The sequence below is a fragment of the Salmo trutta genome, chromosome 8, assembly GCF_901001165.1.
Source record: "Salmo trutta chromosome 8, fSalTru1.1, whole genome shotgun sequence".
Classification (NCBI taxonomy): domain Eukaryota; kingdom Metazoa; phylum Chordata; class Actinopteri; order Salmoniformes; family Salmonidae; genus Salmo; species Salmo trutta.
The window spans coordinates 16,354,980-16,373,538 of record NC_042964.1 but is presented as its reverse complement, the minus strand read 5'-3'; the positions used below and the strand labels follow the sequence as shown (position 1 = coordinate 16,373,538).

At 44.7% G+C, this 18,559-nt stretch overlaps 1 protein-coding gene across 1 annotated transcript; it reads right to left on the bottom strand.

The window, feature by feature from the left end:
• Positions 1-265: 265 nt before the first annotated feature.
• LOC115198275 (arf-GAP domain and FG repeat-containing protein 2) lies at positions 266-17,960 on the bottom strand. The gene is made up of 13 exons (XM_029760141.1): positions 17,243-17,960; positions 12,623-12,716; positions 11,048-11,163; positions 8,649-8,796; positions 7,603-7,729; positions 7,261-7,365; positions 6,235-6,459; positions 4,906-4,978; positions 4,591-4,634; positions 4,105-4,197; positions 3,744-3,863; positions 3,084-3,154; positions 266-1,301 (listed from the first exon to the last, which is right to left on the bottom strand). Exons 1-13 carry the CDS (start codon positions 17,407-17,409, stop codon positions 1,254-1,256), a joined length of 1,431 nt encoding a protein of 476 aa, XP_029616001.1. The 5' UTR covers positions 17,410-17,960; the 3' UTR covers positions 266-1,253.
• Between the last annotated feature and the right edge of the window lie 599 nt (positions 17,961-18,559).

Here is an 18,559-nt window from a genome sequence, read left to right as displayed (position 1 = left end):
GCAGGTGTTCTTAATCTTTTGTACACTCAGCGTATATGCCACCTCATGGACAAGGCTAGAAAACTGTGCAACATACGCCGCCTGGTGGTTGAATTGACCAATTTCAAGTTGTCAATAGGGAAGTTTTTAAATAGGCTATCCATAATTGGCTGAAAGCCAACGGAAGCAATTACTTGGGTAAATATTTGATTATCCAAATAGTTTGTTACAAGTTATATATCATGAAATATTTTCTCTCACACACCGAATAAAGAACTAGACACTGTTTAAAGACACGACAAATATTTGAATTTATGAACATGGACACATCATTACAAACACTTTCTCAATAGAACTCTTTCTTTTCTTTGCAAGAGATCAATTTCATCTCTTATTTTCACCCAAAATAACAAACATTTGGTCCATTACAGGGAGAAATAAAACTTTTGTTTTGAAAATAGCTTTTACATTCAATAGTATCTCCTCTTGAAGCCCTCCAAGCGCATGCAGCCTGAGACTGAAACACAAATGATTTACTCAAGACAAAAACGGACATAAAACAATACAAACGTGTTTTCCACATACATACACACAGCACATGGGGGGAAAGACAGGCTTGTCTGTAATGTCCTCCTATCTACATGCATTAGGAGGATGTTGTGTTAAGGCTGCCATAACCATCACTAAGGGAAAAAAATGCTTGCTTGTCATAATTTTTTGCTCTTGTCATCTTGTTCAGCTCTCATAGCCTTGAAGTGGGATATCTCTCCCTTCTGTAACTTGATACACGCTGACTGACTGACTGGACTGGCTAGTTTTGGGCAGTTTTTGAAGGCCATTTTCAGAGGTGGCTCCAAAAAGCAAGCCGAATGTGATGATTTGGCGTACTGTTTTACAAATGGGACTGTTGTTGCACAAAAGCGGGACATGGGAGAAACAGCGAAGCGTGTGTGTGTGTGTGTCTTGTTGATGGCACCCACTGAGCCCTGAGGTGGATTCTATTGTCATACTAACACCTTTAATATATGGTCACTCACAGACACACACACACACACACACAGGCACGCATTTGTACACGTTATTTCAACGGATCAACATTACTGTACAGAGACTCCACACACACACGTACGTAGAGGGGAGAGGAGCCTGCATGAAGGTTTCCCCTCTCTCTGAAGGCGAAAATACTCTAGAGGCATTGAAATGGCAGAAGCTCCTAAAGTTCACTGGTCTTCATGTGCCCAGGGGTGGTTGGGGGGTAGCCGGGGGCGCCGGTATCAGATGAAAGGGTTTCGCGATGTTCCTCTACTCGAGTAAACATTCCCCTGAGAGATGGAGAGAGAGAGAGGGAGGGAGAGATGGAAAGACAGGGAAAAGATAAGGGAGATATGGAAGGAGGGAAAGGGTGAGGGAGATATGGAAAGAGAGAGGGTGGGAGAGATGGAGAGGGAGAGATGGAAAGAGGGTAAGGGAGAGATAGAAAGAGAGAGGGTGAGGAGAGATGAGAGGGAGAGGGTGAGGAGAGATGGAGAGAGAGGGAGAGGGTGAGGAGAGAGAGAGAGGGAGAGGGTGAGGAGAGAGAGGGTGAGGAGAGATGGAGAGAGAGAGAGAGAGAGGGTGAGGAGAGATGGAGAGAGAGAGAGAGAGGGTGAGGAGAGATGGAGAGAGAGAGAGAGAGGGTGAGGAGAGATGGAGAGAGAGAGAGAGAGGGTGAGGAGAGATGGAGAGAGAGAGAGAGAGGGTGAGGAGAGATGGAGAGAGAGAGAGAGAGGGTGAGGAGAGGATGGAGAGAGAGAGAGAGAGGGTGAGGAGAGATGGAGAGAGAGAGAGAGAGAGGGTGAGGAGAGATGGAGGGAGAGAGGAGAGGGTGAGGAGAGATGAGAGAGGAGAGAGAGGGGGAGGATGGAGAGAGAGAGAGAGAGGGCGAGGAGAGATGGAGAGAGAGAGAGAGGGTGAGGAGAGATGGAGAGAGAGAGAGAGGGTGAGGAGAGAGGGAGAGAGAGAGAGAGAGAGAGGGGGGGGAGAGAGGGAGAGAGAGAGGGAGGTGGAGAGAGAGAGAGAGAGGGTGAGAGAGATGGAGAGAGAGAGAGAGAGAGAGGGTGAGGAGAGATGGAGAGAGAGAGAGAGGGTGAGGAGGAGATGGAGAGAGAGAGAGAGGGTGAGGAGAGATGGAGAGAGAGAGAGAGAGAGAGGGTGAGGAGAGATGGAGAGAGAGAGAGAGAGGGGTGAGGAGAGATGGAGGAGAGAGGAGAGAGAGGGTGAGGAGAGATGGAGAGAGAGAGAGGGTGAGGAGAGATGGAGAGAGAGAGAGGGTGAGGAGAGATGGAGAGAGAGAGAGGGTGAGGAGAGGGTGAGGAGAGAGAGAGGTGAGGAGAGGGTGAGGAGAGATGGAGAGAGAGGGAGGGAAAGAGTGAGGAGAGATGGAGAGAGAGAGAAGGTGAGGCGAGGGAGAGGGTGAGGAGAGATGGAGGTTGAGAGAGTGGGAGAGGGTGAGGAGAGATGGAGAGAGGGAGAAGGTGAGGAGAGAGAGAGGGACAGGGTGAGGAGAGATGGAGGGAGAGAGAGTGGGAGAGGGTGAGGAGAGATGTAGGGAGAGAGAGTGGGAGAGGGTGAGGAGAGATGGAGGGAGAGGGAGAGGGTGAGGAGAGATGTAGGGAGAGAGAGTGGGAGAGGGTGAGGAGAGATGGAGGGAGAGGGAGAGGGTGAGGGTGAGGAGAGATGGAGGGAGAGAGAGGGAGGGAGAGGGTGAGGAGAGATGGAGGGAGAGAGAGTGGGAGAGGGTGAGGAGAGATGGAGAGAGAGAGAAGGTGAGGAGAGAGGGAGGGAGAGGGAGAGGGTGAGGAGAGATGGAGGGAGAGGGTGAGGAGAGATGGAGGGAGAGAGAGTGGGAGAGGGTGAGGAGAGATGGATGGAGGGAGAGAGAGTGGGAGAGGGTGAGTTCCTGCTGTACATCTACATCACCAGAAAAGCCCTCTAAAACCTTTTGAATTAAGCATTAGCATGAGAATTAAGCAGCTAGCGGTCCAAATCCCCAACAAACTGTGCAAATCTATTGAAGTACACTCAATGCTTATTGTAGTGTTGCTGTGGTGTGGTGTGATACTCACAGTGAATGGGTTCACTGACATTGGACGAGGAACTTTGGGTTGAGAGTCCGATGCAGGGAAAGAGGCAAAACCTACAAACCCAACAACACCCCAAAATCAGAGATACATTAGGACCAAAGACTAATACATCCAATACTAGTCTGACAAACATAGAACCCTATTCAAACACATTGAAATCATCCAGCATCCAACATGAAAGTGGGTGCTAACCTAGAAATATAATTACTAGAATAGACAACACCCTCAGACCATGGAGGTTTCACTAATTCTAATTCCATGGGTTCTAACTCTATATTTGGGGACTGAGTTGGTATTATGTAAGCATGGGAGAAGACGCTGTGATCATCATTAGCTGTGATGTTGGCGCCTCTTAGGGTTTGAGGAGGCAGAGTTGTTTTTGATCACAGGCCAACCCCCATATATAACAGATGACAGGGTATGCTGCTGCAGGCCAGCCAGAGAAAACATCCATGCAGCACTGCAGTGATGAACTGTTTTGTTTCTTGGCAAAGCATGTACTGTAATTTGTATATATATAGAACACCAAATGGTAAACACTTTTTGTGTGCTCTTGTCCTATACGGTTGGAGAAAATTCTCAAAATTATTTTGGCGAGAATAGAAAACAATAGCACGAGAATTAGAATAGACTTATACTTGCCGTTGGCTTCCTGGTTGTTGGCATGCTTGTGTGGAAATGCATTCTGGGTAGCGGGAGTTGGGAAGGTGGCGGACGGAGGGAACACTGAGGTTGGAGAGCTGACGAACCCACTGGAGTCACCTGCATAGGGAAACAACATAAGGGTGTTAAGTCACACACAGTACATTGAAATATTACAATAAACCAAGAATCCAGGGGTCCCAAATCTCCAATATAACTGTTTGTTAATGATTCCTAAACTACATGAACTATTAACTAATGAAGACTGTCTATAAATTACTTATATACAGTTACCCCTGTTACTGTACATTGTTGACCTTTGCCCCCAGGCTGAATCAGAAGTGCTCTGCTGGCAGCTTACCTCCTGAGGTGGACCTGTTGAAGGGGTTACTGGGGGACAGGGCAGGCTGCTGCTGCTGAGAGCTGGAACTGGAGCTGAACGGGTTGGGGAAGTCTGAGACATGGAGGTAGGAGACAGAGAGAAAGAGAAGAAAGAGAGAGAGAGAGAGACAAGGATAGCGAGAGCGAGACAGAGACAATAGTTCATGGATAAGTTCAAGCCTTTCAAAGTTTTTCAGGAAAAATATACACCTGCATGCAGGGGTGCAACTTTCACTGGGGACGGGGGGAGGGACATTCTGAAATTGCATTTTTGTCCCCTCCAGTTTTATCATTGGAGCGTGATACAAAACGAGGCAAAGGTGTGCTTTAGGACCGGTAGGCTGTCTGGAGTGTTTAACCGACAGGTTAAAAAAATGGAATTAAAAAAAATATCCCCCCCAACTTCTAAAACAAAGGTTGCGCCTCTGCCTCCATGATTGATTCATATTTTTGTAACACTGCCTACTTGCAAATGTTTGGGATCCCGACACAGCATCCACGCCTGGAGAGCTGAAGAAAGTTGGAAAATAAGAGGAAAGAGTTAAGACCAACTATATATTATTACATGCATGAACATTAAAAACAAGTCAATTTAATATTGCAGTTGCCTCCAGCTATGATGTGGGTCTGTCATGAATTACTAAACCAAGGGCATGCAAATATCCTGAGCAAATAAAACAATGTATTTGTACCTGGACTGGTGCACTTTAACAGAGTCTACACTTCTTCGATGCATTAAATAGGAATGTTAAGTGTATTTGCTTGACATTGCATTCATTACCTGGCAGGAGTGGAACTGGAGGACAGGCGGTTTCCAAATAGGGTGCTATACTGGGGTAGTCCACCGGGGGGCGCTGAAAACACACATTCAAATAAATAGACAAACCATAGACGGGTTGGTTGTCTAGGGTTAACAACAAAACCGACGCGTGCGCAACTATGGGGAAAAACAGACAGGGTGGGCTTCGATTGTTGACAACATGTAAACTATATTTTGTCACCAAATGTTTATTGAAAACATAAATACATTTGCACAATGAGCACTTGTCCCTCAAATTCATCATTACAGTTGTTGGTGAGCTAGCTAGCGAATTTTAGCCAATATTAGCATAGACATGACATGAGTCAAAACACCTCAAAACAAGACATGGTATCAATAAAAAGCTACAACGAGCTGAAACAAGCCACATACGATTCCCCACATGGCAGCTTCTTGTCATTGTTGCTAGCTATCAGACCTCTCTGAATCATAACACCATACGGCCTTCTGCCTTGTAACGTTGTCAGCCACCCAGTCTATAAGCACAGGGCTCAGCTGGGGGCTAATTTGAGAGTTCACATGTAATTGATTTGATTTGACATAGGGTGCAAAGTTTCCACGCTCAGTGTGTGATTGGTCAAGGTGTAACTATTGACTGTGCAGTGTAAAAAAAAAACAGCTTATAGTTGCTATATTAATCAAAAGAAAATACACATACATCTACCTACAGTATATTATTGCCCAGGGGAGAGATACTATGTATTGAATCATGGGAATAAAACAATGATATATGCCTAAGGCATTGTTCGTGCACATTTATGTTATTATTAGTTAGCAGTTAGTAGCATTGCTAAATCTAAACTGGAACATATTTCCAAGGTTGTTCTGTAACAACCAAACGGTTTAGTATTGAGTGCAGAAAACACAATGGGATCATTCACTTAGTAAAACCTTGGCATTTAGAGTAAGGCATTATGCAATGTACACACACACACACACACACACACACACACACACACACACACACACACACACACACACACACACACACACACACACACACACACACATATACACACACACATACACACACTATGTCTTACTATACTTGTGAGGTCTTTTTTGGGATTCAAAATCCTATTTTACCTAACCCCTAAACTTTACCATAATCCTAAACCTAACCCCTAAGCCTAAAATAGTATTTTTACGAGTGAGGACCGGCAAAATGTCCTCACTTCTCTGAATTGTTGTTGGTGTACTATTCTTGTGAGGACTAAAATGTGTACACACACATACATACACACACACCCACCCTCTCCCACCCCCCACACACACTCCTTCTACCCTTACCTGTAGGTCCAGGTCCAGGCGACGTGTCAGAGAAGACACTGTTTAGTTGGGACAGGGCAGCATAGCGGTCCTGGTGGTTTGTGTGTGTGTTTGGGCTGGGGGCTGGGGGGTTGATGCTGAGGCCACTGTGACTCTGCTGCTGGCTGAGCCCCCCAAAATCCACGCTCAGAGACTTAGGGAAGGCCCTGAAGGGGGCTAAGCCCCCCGAGGAGGACACTGTACGACCTGAGAGGACCAAACAAAGATGGCCGAGATAAGGAAGGCTGGGGGTGAGTCCGAGATGGCACCCAATTCCCTATCTAGTGCACTGCATTTGACCAGGGCCTACAAAGTAGTGCACTATATAGGCAATAGGGTGCCATTTCAGATGCAACCCGTGCATGTTTTTCCATGTGACTTGACCATCCAATAGCCTCACCAAAACAAGATAGCAAATAGAACCTCAATGGATTATTGGGGAAATCCTAGCTTTGCACAAACGTATAGCATGCTACATGTATTAGCAGCCAGCAGGAGTTGAATGTGTTCCTAGATAGGGTCTGTCCTGGACAGAATCATAGCATAATTCTGAGCTGTGAAATACCATTGGGCCCCTGTTGAATGGGGCATTGTCCACTCTCTAAAAATAGTTTTATTCGTGTTATTTCTCTCTCTCCATCTATCTATCTATCTATCTCAGGGTACAGTGTGTCTCTACTTGACCTGGCCGGTTCTCCCATCAGGGACTTTGAAGCGAGAAACGGACTAATCAGAATTAATAGCAGAAGAGTACAGGACTGCTGGCCAGTATGCACTCCCACCAAGGCTATATTATATTCTATTGTATTCTGTTTTGTTCTATACCTCTGAATACAAATTCAGGACAAAATCAATTACAGTACGGGTTCGTGCCTTACCTGCGTAGTTAAAGAAAGGTAAAAAAACAACTAAAGTGAAGTTGTTTTTGAAAGTGCTACTGGCTAAGGAGGTAAAAGTTGAGAGAGAGAAATGGAGAGATATGTAAGTAGAGAAGGGTGTGGTCTTTACCTGAGGGTCGAGGGAGGGCTGGAAAGGAGGGGGCGTGGCTCTGGGGCCCCATTGTTGAAGACAGAGAGCCTGGTCGTTGTCTCTCTATACCTCTCAGTAGAGACTCTGAGAGAGAGAGAGAGAGGGCGAGAGAGAGAGTGAGTGAGCGAGCGACAGAGAGAGAGAGAGAGAGCGGTAGAGAGGACAGAGAGATTGGCAAGGAGAGAAACAGAAAGTGAGAAAGAGAAAGAAACAGACATAACGATAGAGAGAGGTGGAAAGAGAAAGAAGAAACAGGCGTCAAACGATGTTGCCTCAGGCTCCATTATTCATTGTACCAAAAAAGAATGTGAACAGTTCTACCTTTCATTGGGGGGTCTCTAAAGCTCTGGGAGCGTGAGGGAGCACGGGCGGTAAACACATCAGCCCTCATGTCCGCAGGGGAGATGGCGGGGACTCTGTCCCCCCAGGACGAGAGCTGGGACTGGGACTGGAGGAGAGGGGAGATGTGAGGGGGGAGGGGGGGGGGACACATAGTGGGTGGGTGTATTTCTCCTCTGTGTTACATTATCCTCATTTAACATTTCATCTGTTATTCACCCCTTTATCTTTGCTGTGAAGATGACCTGGAGTGGGTTCTCTTTGGTCATCCGTCTCTGTCTCTGTGTCATTGGATCTCTGTCGGTACAGTATTCAGGTACAGTATTCACCTCTCTCTAACTCTATTAGTATTCTCCACAGTAACACTTCTAACTCTATTAGTCTTCTCCACAGTAACACTTCTAACACTATTAGTCTTCTCCACACTAACACTTCTAACTCTATTAGTCTTCTCCACACTAACACTTCTAACTCTATTAGTCTTCTCCACACTAACACTTCTAACTCTATTAGTCTTCTCCACAGCAAAACCTCGAACTCTATTAGTCTTCTCCACAGTAAAACCTCTAACTCTATTAGTCTGCTCCACAGTAACACTTCTAACTCTATTAGTCTTCTCCACAGTAACACTTCTAACTCTTAGTCTTCTCCACAGTAACACTTCTAACTCTATTAGTCTGCTCCACAGTAACACTTCTAACTCTATTAGTCTAACTATATTAGTCTGCTCCACAGTAACACTTCTAACTCTATTAGTCTTCTCCACAGTAACACTTCTAACTCTATTAGTCTTCTCCACAGTAACACTTCTAACTCTATTAGTCTTCTCCACAGTAACAACTCTCTCTCTCTTTTTCTCTTACTTTCTATCTCTCTCTCTCCACTTCTTTTTCCCTCTCTCCCTCCTTTCTCTCTCCCTCTCTCTTCACTTTCTCCTTCAATTTAATGTAATAAAGCTTTATATACATGAAATATCCCTCTGCCTCTATCGCATCTCCTCAATCCATCGGAGGAGATAGGTATCTCACCAGTGTGCGTATGGGTCTGGCGGAGGGGGGCATGGCATGGGATGGGGCCTGGGTGGGTGGGGGGCCGTGAGAGGAGGGTAAGGCCTGCACCCCCGGCGGGCTCCAGGGTCCCTCCACCTCCCTCCGGCTCTTGTTCTTCGAAAAATGCCTGAAAAATAGTTCCATGTTGCTGTGACTACATTTGAAGAAGAGATTTTATTTCAATGAGACTAAACTAATAAAAAAATCATTTTCCCAATGTAAGTAAATGCATTGTGCTAAAAATAATTTGAATGGACATTTAACACATTCAACTCAGTGTACAACTTTGAGTTGGGATGAGTTCGAAATAGGTGGTACGTCTGACATATACTGTTGACGTCGGAAGTTTACATACACTTAGGTTGGAGTCATTAAAACTCGTTTTTCAACCACGGTACAAATTTCTTGTTAACAAACTATAGTTTTGGCAAGTCGGTTCAGACATCTACTTTGTCCATGAAACAAGTAATTTTTCCAACAATTGTTTACAGACAGATTATTTCACTTATAATTCACTGTATCACAATTCCATGGAGTTAGAAGTTTACATATACTAAGTTGGCTGTGCCTTTAAACAGCTTGGAAAATTCCAGAAAATTATGTCATGGCGTTAAAAGCTTCTGATAGGCTAATTGACATCATTTGAGTCAATTGGAGGTGTACCTGTGGAAGTATTTCAAGGCCTACCTTAAAACTCAGTGCCTCTTTGCTTGATATCATGGGAAAATCAAAAATAATCAGCCAAGACCTCAGAAAGAAAAATGTAGACCTCCACAAGTCTGGTTCATCCTTGGGAGTAATTTCCAAATGCCTGAAGGTACCACGTTCATCTGTGCAAACAATAGTACGGAAGTAAAAACACCATGGGACCACGCCGCCGTCATACCGCTCAGGAAGGAGACGCGTTCTGTCTCCTAGAGATGAACGTACTTTGGTTCGAAAAGTGCAAATCCATCCCAGAACAACAGCAAAGGACCTTGTGAAGATGCTGGAGGAAACAGGTACAAAAGTATCTATATCCACAGTAAAACGAGTCCTATATCGACATAAACTGAATGGCTGCTCAGCAAGGAAGAAGCCACTGCTCCAAAACCGCCATAAAAAAGCCAGACTACGCTTTGCAACTGCACATGGAGAAATGTCCTCTGGTCTGATGAAACAAAAAAGAACTGTTTGTCCATAATGACCATTGTTATGTTTGGAGGAAAAAGGGGGAGGCTTGCAAGTTGAAGATCACCATCCCAACCGTGAAGCATGGGGTTGGCAGCATCATGTTGTGGGGGTGCTTTTCTGCAGGAGGGACTGGTGCACTTCACAAAATAGATGGCATTATGAAGAAGGAAAATTATGTGGATATATTGAAGCAACATCTCAAGACATCAGTCAGGAAGTTAAAGCTTGGTTACAAATGGGTCTTCCAAATGGACAATGACCCCAAGCATACTTCCAAAGTTGTGGCAAAATGGCTTGAGGACAACAAAGTCAAGGTATTGGTGTGGCCATCACAAAACCCTGACCTCAATCCTATAGAACATTTGTGGGCAGAACTGAAAAAGCCTGTGCAAGCAAGGAGGCCTAGAAACCTGACTCAGTTACACCAGCTCTGTCAGGAGGAATGGGCCAAAATTCACCCAACTTGTTGTGGGAAGCTTGTGGAAGGCTACCCGAAACCTTTGACCCAAGTTAAACAATTAAAAGGCAATGCTACCAAATACTAATTCAAATCAAATCAAATCAAATTAATTTATATAGCCCTTCTTACATCAGCTGATATCTCAAAGTGCTGTACAGAAACCCAGCCTAAAACCCCAAACAGCAAGCAATGCAGGTGTAGAAGCACGGTGGCTAGGAAAAACTCCATAGAATGGCCAAAACCTAGGAAGAAACCTAGAGAGGAACCAGGCTATGAGGGGTGGCCAGTCCTCTTCTGGCTGTGCCGGGTGGAGATTATAACAGCACATGGCCTAGATGTTCAAATGTTCATAAATGACCAGCATGGTCAAATAATAATAATCATAGTAGTTGTCGAGGGTGCAACAAGTCAGTAACACAAGAGTAAGTGTCAGTTGGCTTTTTCATAGCCGATCTTTGAGAGTGCATGTAAACTTCTGACCCACTGGGAATGTGATAAAATAAATAAAAGCTGTTATTCTGTGATAAATGTGATAAAATAAATAACAGCTATTATTCTGACATTTCACATTCTTAAAATAAAGTGGTGAACCTAACTGACCTAAGACAGGGAATTTTTACTAGGATTAAATGTCAGGAATTGTGAAAAACTGAGTTTAAATGTATTTGGTTAAGGTGTATGTAAACTTCCGACTTCAACTGTAGATATCTTTATGGAGATATGATATCTTTATTGATTTTTTCACCATTTCTTCTTCTCGTATTTGTCCTGGAGGAACTCCTTGAGCTTCTGTGAGTCCCTTGTGTTGAAGCATCCATCTGTCTTTGGCTCAAAGACACACAGCCAGGTCCTCCTCCCCACCTACACACGTGCAGAGCCGCAGACACACGTACGTGTGCACACACAAACACGAACACACAAATAATGATGTAGAACATCAACAATAGGCACCACACATACACACACACTCTTGTACAACTAACCTTGTGGGGACACACAACTCAGTCCCATTCAAAATCCTATTTTCCCTAAAATCCTAAACCTAATCCTGAATCTCACCCTAATCAGTAGCCTTACCCTAACCTTAAACCGAAAACCTAACCTTAACCCTAAACCTAACCCTAGCTCCTAACCCTAAAACTAACCCTAGCTCCTAACTCTAACCTGAAACCTAATTCTAACCCTACCACTAATTCTATCCTTAACCCTAAACGCCCTAGAAATAGCATTTGACCTTGTGGGGACCAACAAAATGTCCCCAGTTGGTCCAATATTTGTTAGTTTTCTATTCTTGTGGGGACTGCTGAACCCCACAAGTGTAGTTAAACATTTCTATACACACACACACACACACACACACACACACCAAAATAATAATGTAGAAAATGAGCAATAGACACATCTGCCTACCAACACATTAGTTAACATGCTAGAGTCACGTCCTCTGATCGACACTAGTGTAGCTCACTGACTAATTATGAATCATCAACATCAACACATTGATCTAACCAAATCTGACTATCCAGACTTTTCTACCTGATATCGGTGCAATGAATCAGACACTCATGTACGCACGCACACATGAACTCATTTCTAACTTAATTGTATTATTGTGTGCAACTGTAAAGTTTGATCCCTTTCACTGCAGACACGCTCTCTCACCACACACACACACACACACACACACACACACACACACACACACACACACACGTTCTCTCTTTCTCTCTCTCACACACACACACACAGTGATGAGGTGGTTTGGGTGTACAGTAACTGCGATGTTCGATCCGATTCACTGCACAAATTGGGCAGAGCACCTTCATTCCTCCAGAAACAGCCTGTAACCACCAAACAGTGCTACACTCTATTGGTCTGACTGGTACAAGAGAGGGAAGCATCAAGCATCCTCTTCTATCTCATAAAGATGGATGAGATTTTAGCTGGACCTTATTTAGTCTAGTTCACATTAAAAAACTATTCCTTAGACAGAGATAGATTCATCCATCTCATGTGGCCTCAATCCCTCTCCTGGTGGCCTCGGCCCAAGGATGTACATTTATCATTTATGAAATCTATTTATAATATCTATATAATTTATTCTTGCTCTATTCATCATGGGACATGTATATATTTAATAATGAATGTTAGGAGTCCAAGTATGCGTCATGGTTGCGTTTTGTTCACCTTTTCCTGCTGTTGAAATCTTGAAGTATCCAGCTGAGATTTGAGCATTATGCCCAGAATTGAAATGAGGTGGGTGAAATACAGGTGTAATACTGTTAAGTCCCGCCTACAAGCCCACCTGACTGTCACTCACCTCATTGCCATGGTTTTGCAGAAACTCCACTTCCTGTTGGGAGAAGGTTGTCATGGAGATAGACTTGACTCTGTGGGGAGGGTTGAGTCCTCTCCTGAGAGAAGAGAGAGATTGGAAAAAGAGAAACCGATAAAAGAGATATGTAAGATATGTGAAAGGGGGCACTCCACATTTATAACAACATAAATCGCTAAAGACGAACACTTGTGATACAGCATTTAAAAGAGGAAAGGGCTGCAGAGGGTATTTAAATTGTTCAAAAAAATGGATGCAATGACAGGTGACTGTGAGAAAAAGTGAAAATGAATTGTTACAGTGAAAATGGCCATAGTGAAAATGTATACAGTGTAGAGAAGGCTTACCCAACAGTACATAATATTGTACTCATGCACTGTTCTTTGGAGTGAGACAGCATGTCCTAAAGTCTAAACCTGTGCTGAAATCTCACCGCTGCGAATTAGTGAAACCTTGCGAAATGTCCCTCAGCCACAGCCTATAATCTGTTGGGGATCTGAGCTATGGTCTGCATGCAGAATACAATACATGAGCCTGAAGAGAACGCCAAACCTGGAGCCATGCCGAAATGAAACGTAACACGAGCGCGACTACGGACACGCCTGAAAATTATAAAGTAGTCTGATTAACTGTAGCATAGGACACCAAGGGGAGGAAGAGACCCATGTTACAGTTTCTTGTCAATACTCAAATGTAACAGCAGCATCCTAAAATTGAATCTGCAGATGCAACATACTGGTTAATCATTATCTGCATGCACAGCCTGGTCTCATAGACCTGACGTAACATAGTAATCAAATCAGATTACATTTTATTGGTCGCATACACATATTTAACAGATTGCAGGTGTAGCGCGGATGTAGCGGGTGTAGCAAAGTGTTTATGTTCCTAGCTCCAACAGTGCAGTAATACCTGACAATACAAAACAATACACCCAAATCCCCAAAATCTAAAGGAACTAAGAGATATATAAATATTAGAACGAGCAATGTCAGAGTCCGGATAAAACAGTATGTACACATTATTAAAGTGACCTATGGTCAATGACTATGTACATAGGGCAACTGTCACACCTGCTCCCGCTCTTCCCCCCAGGGGCTCGAGGGCGTCAGGCTCCCCAGCATTGCGCACTCCTGCCACCATCATTACGCACACCTGCCTTCCCCCATCAGTGTATTATAGGACTCACCTGGACTCAATCACCTGTTTATTACCTCCCCTATATGTCAGTTCCCCATCTGTTCCCCGCTGCTGCATTGATTGTCGTTTGTCATTGTGTATCCGTGTGCTGACGTTGTTTCTGTCTTGCTCTTTGTCTGATCCTAATTAAATGTCAACTCCCCGTACCTGCTTCTCGTCTCCGGCGTCGGTCCTTACAGAATGCAGCAGCTATCATACGAAGCATCAGGGAGTACTGACGTTCCGGTTGGTGGTGACGTCGGGTCCAGGGCCCGACACCGAAGGAACCGGGGGTGCCTAAGCCAGCTCATCGGGCTGTCACGCCCTAGCTGGCTCGAGAGGTTTCTTGCCCCGGTTGGCACAGAAGGTGCCCATCCCATGTCAGGTCTCACCTGGATCGTCATGTTTTTATGCCCAGCCAGCTAGTCAGGCTGCTACGCCTCCGCCGGATCATCGGGCTCCCACGCCTCAGCGGGAACGACAGGCCTTCATGCCTCAGCCGGATCGTCAGGCTCCTATGCCTCAGCCGGCTCGCCAGGCTCTCACGCCTCTGCCGGTTCATCTGGGTTTCACGCCCAGCCGGCTTGTCCAGCACCCGTGCCCTCGGCCGGCCCGTCAGGCTCGCCCAGATGGGATGCCGGGTGGTGCGGGGTACTGTCACGTCTGCTCCCGCTCTTCCCCATTGGCTCTCGAGGGCGCTAGGCTCCCCAGCATTGCGCACTCCTGCCACCATCATTACGCACACCTGCCTTCCCCCCCCCGTCACGCGCATCAGCGTATTATTGGACTCAACTGGACTCAATCACCTGTTTATTACCTCCCCTATATTTGTCAGTTCCCCATCTCTGTTCCCCGCTGCTGCATTGATTGTCGTTTGGCATTGTGAATCCGTGTGCTGACGCTGTTTTTGTCTTGCTCTTTGTCTGTTCCTAATTAAATGTCAACTCCCTGTACCTGCTTCTTGTCTCCGGCGTCGGTCCTTACAGCAACAGTCTCTAAGGTGCAGGATTGAGCCGGCCTAGTAACAGTGACTAAAGTTCAGGGCAGGGTATTGGGCCGGGAGGTGGTGACCGTTTAACAGTCTGAAAGCCTGGAGATTAAGGATGCACCAATATGACATTTTTGTCCGATATCCAATATTTTCCTTGCCAAAAAAACCCCGATATCTAAAACCAATATTTAACATTTGTGCAGCCTTTTAAGCATTCTAGTACAGCTAAATAGTTGCAACACACACACACACACTGACCAAAAAGTAATTTTGTTGGCATTTACGTATGTCCCCATTACCAGTAAAACAAAATCTATTTCTTTCACTTACTTGCTGTGCTGTTTCGTTGTTCATTTGTTCATTCTCAACCAGGATTTCGTCATACATGTCAAGCAGTGAAGTTTCAGCTCTGTCTGTCCGTGGCCTCTTCCTTGGTGGGCACTGTCACTGTGTCCGTTTCCATCTTGTCCAGCTGTGTCTGTAACATTTCACGTAAACCCTGTTTCTTGTCTGCATCGAAGTAGCGGTCCTTGTACCTAGCATCGAGCATGGTAGCGACAAATTAGAGGCTCAGAGAATGCCATCGAATCGCTTGTTCACAGCCTCTAGGAGAGTATTTTTCCAAGTTAACCGACGGTCTGTGTTGGCATTTTTGTTGAGCAAGCATTTCAATGCCATGACAGGGTATCACGTCACCTGCAGACGCAGTTGAGCTTATTTCTCGAGTCAGTTGTACGAATAGAGCTAGGAGTGTTCATGTTTCCAGGTTTCAAACGTTCTCAAATGCCATTGAAATGGCAGCAGTGGTATGAGAACCAGGACATTCTTGAGCATGCAATACGGCTTTCCTCAGTACAAAATCCTCGTGGACCCACTGTGCTGTCAGACTCATAATGCTCATGGGGCTGACATCGCTGGTCCAAATATCAGTTGTGAAGCTAATAGCAGTGACACCCATAGCAAGTAGCTCATGGATGTGAGTTTCAACAATACTGTGTAACTTCGGTGGGCGACATCTGAAAAATAGTGCCTACTTGGTAGTGTGTACCGGTGCTCGACCAGTCTGCGAAAGCCAACATCATCCACGACAGAGAACGGTTGATTATCAAGGGAAATTCATTCCATTATCTTGGCATTAATGGATTTCGCCTTTGAGTTGCCTCACTGAAATTTTCTTACTCTTTCAAATGACTGCTCGACTTGTTGACTGCGCGATCCACACAGCAGACATTGTGGGCTAGGTTAGGAATGCTGTGTTGCACATGTAGTGCTATATTTTTTGTGGCGTCATTACGCCATCTACCTATGTTAGATAGGTATGCACGTCAGCTTAGACATCCGATGTTGGCATTTTTAGCTAATATCGACCAATTCCGATATGCTTACCGATATATTGTGCATTCCTACTGGAGATAGAAGCTGTTTTTCAGTCTCGGTCCCAGATTTGATGCACCTGTACTATCTCCGCCTTCTAGATGGTAGCGTGGTGAACAGGCTGTGGCTCGGGTGGCTGAGGTCCTTGATGATCTTCTTGGCCTTCCTGTGACATCGGGTGCTGTAGATGTTCTGGAGGGCAGGCAGTGTGCACCTGGTGCAGTGTGGCCCCGGTGACACTCAAATTATGTTACGATTGGTATGGTTACATAAGACAGAAGGTTAATTAAGGAACAAAAATTAAGTTGGGTGATTGGTCAGGGTGGATGGGTGGGTGTATACTGGGAACTTCTAGTAACCCAAAGGTTGTGTGTGGAAATCTCATCACAGACAACTTTAGCGTTTTATCTAATTAGCAACTTTGCAACTACTTACTACTTTTTAGCTAATTTGTAACTACTTAGCATGTTAGCAAACACCTATCTGTACCCTTAACCCTTTAACTTAAGTCCTAACCCTAACCTTAACCTCTAACCCAGCATTTCCCGAACTCCGTACTCAGGACCCCAAGGGGTTAATGTTTTGGTTTTTGCCCTAACACTATACAGTTTGATGATTAATTGATTATTTGAATCATCTGTGTAGTGCTAGTGCAAAAAAAATAAACGTGCACCCCTTGGGGTCCTGAGGACCGAGTTTGGGAAACCCTGCCCTAAACCCTAGCCTAACTAACATTAGCATTAGCCACAACAAATTGGAATTCGTAACATATCATTCGTTTTGCAAATTGGTAACATATTGTACAAATTGTAATTTGTAGCATATTGTACGAATTGCAATTCATAACATATCATACAAAATGGATCATGGACACCCACAAATGAATACATAACATTCTAATTGGAGAACCACAAATTTACATTTACTATGTTACGTCTACCCATGAGTTCGGTTTGGCATGCAATGGGCTTAGTTGTATAGTTTTATTATAATTGTAGGCATAAGTAGCCTAATAGCCTATGCGCAATATGCATGTTATAGAAGAAGCTATCCATACTTACAGCATTCCAGAGCACGACGTGCAAACGAAGCAGCCCACGGTGATATCGATGTAAGTCACCCCGGGTTGACTGCACTCGAAGCAGTGTTTGTTTACTCCAGCCTGGGCCAACTCCCGGACCTTGCGGGCGCATATCTCTTGGTTGTCCCGATGTTTTCGGTTCGACATGTTGATGTCTCGGCCCGCTTTCCCCGCCTGTGGTCTGGCACAGACGACAGGCTCGTAGTGGTGAGCCGCTTACCACTGGCCCTCCGCTATCCTCCCTGATTTCTCCCTTCGTTTACAGTATATGTTACTCACGCACGCATTATTTATGCAGCTCGCTTTAACGTGATTTGAGACCCATATGACATGCTTGCGTCAGGCTAATTCGTGTCTTTAGCAGAAGAAGTCAGAGGAGATCTTGTCATACTGTCAAACAGTTTTACTACGTCGTTATTTATTTATTAATAGCTGCGGTATTCTCTTCGGCAGTGGAGAAGGAAATATGTCTCGCTCTAAATATCTCTCTCCGCTCTCTGCTCGACATACGAAGACGCATCGCTTTGGAATGGTGACAGATTTTTGGAACCCAGATTGCCAGCTAAGGAAAGGACAGAGGATCACACATAGCACAGAGCGGTAAATAAACTAACCAACAGAGAAGAGAAAAAATGAACCATTATAATTACGAAATTCTATTCTATATGACTAGATTATTTTATTTGAGTTGTCTGATGTGAGTTTAATTTCACAGTAACAGCAACACACATGAAATGCCTGTCATGGGGAGACTATATCACGCCCATTGCATTATGACGTCTGAAATGAAAAAAATGTTTTAGCTGTCTTGAAATTGTTAACTCTTCACATCGATTTCTTATAAAACCCTATCCATTTAGAACAGTAAAAAGCAATAAATGATAGGTTACTATACAGGTCCCAAAGAGTTTACGCACGCGTCATTACGCACATGTAGTAATTAAAGATTCAAGATAGATAGCCTACGCAAAGTAAATCACTCCTTAACACTTGAGATTGGTTTCAGAGTTTACACTCAGAGCAGATCAGCCAATGCATGTAATGTAATGATGTATTTTGGTTACAAAGGAGAGCCATGTGCAGGCAGGTCAGGTGGTGTCGGCCTGGGTGAGTCCCTGCAGCAATTGTTACACACCTGTGATTTGATCCTACAAGCTCTTCTGATGGTGGTGTAGGATGTGAACATTGTAGGCCTGCATGCATACTATCTAGCAGCTTTTCAGCAGAGTAAGGCCTTTTAACAATATACATCTCTATTCTATTAATGTGAACATTGTGCCCTAATGTGTGTGTGTGT

Coding starts and splice junctions, on each gene's coding strand:
- LOC115198275 (XM_029760141.1), bottom strand. CDS start 17,409: ATGTCGAACCGAAAACATCGGGACAACCAAGAGATATGCGCCCGCAAG. Junction 12,717..17,242: donor ACGTCGTGCTCTGGAATGCT/GTAAGTATGGAT, acceptor CTCTTCTCTCAG/GAGAGGACTCAACCCTCCCC. Junction 8,797..11,047: donor AAATACGAGAAGAAGAAATG/GTGAAAAAATCA, acceptor ACTATTTTTCAG/GCATTTTTCGAAGAACAAGA.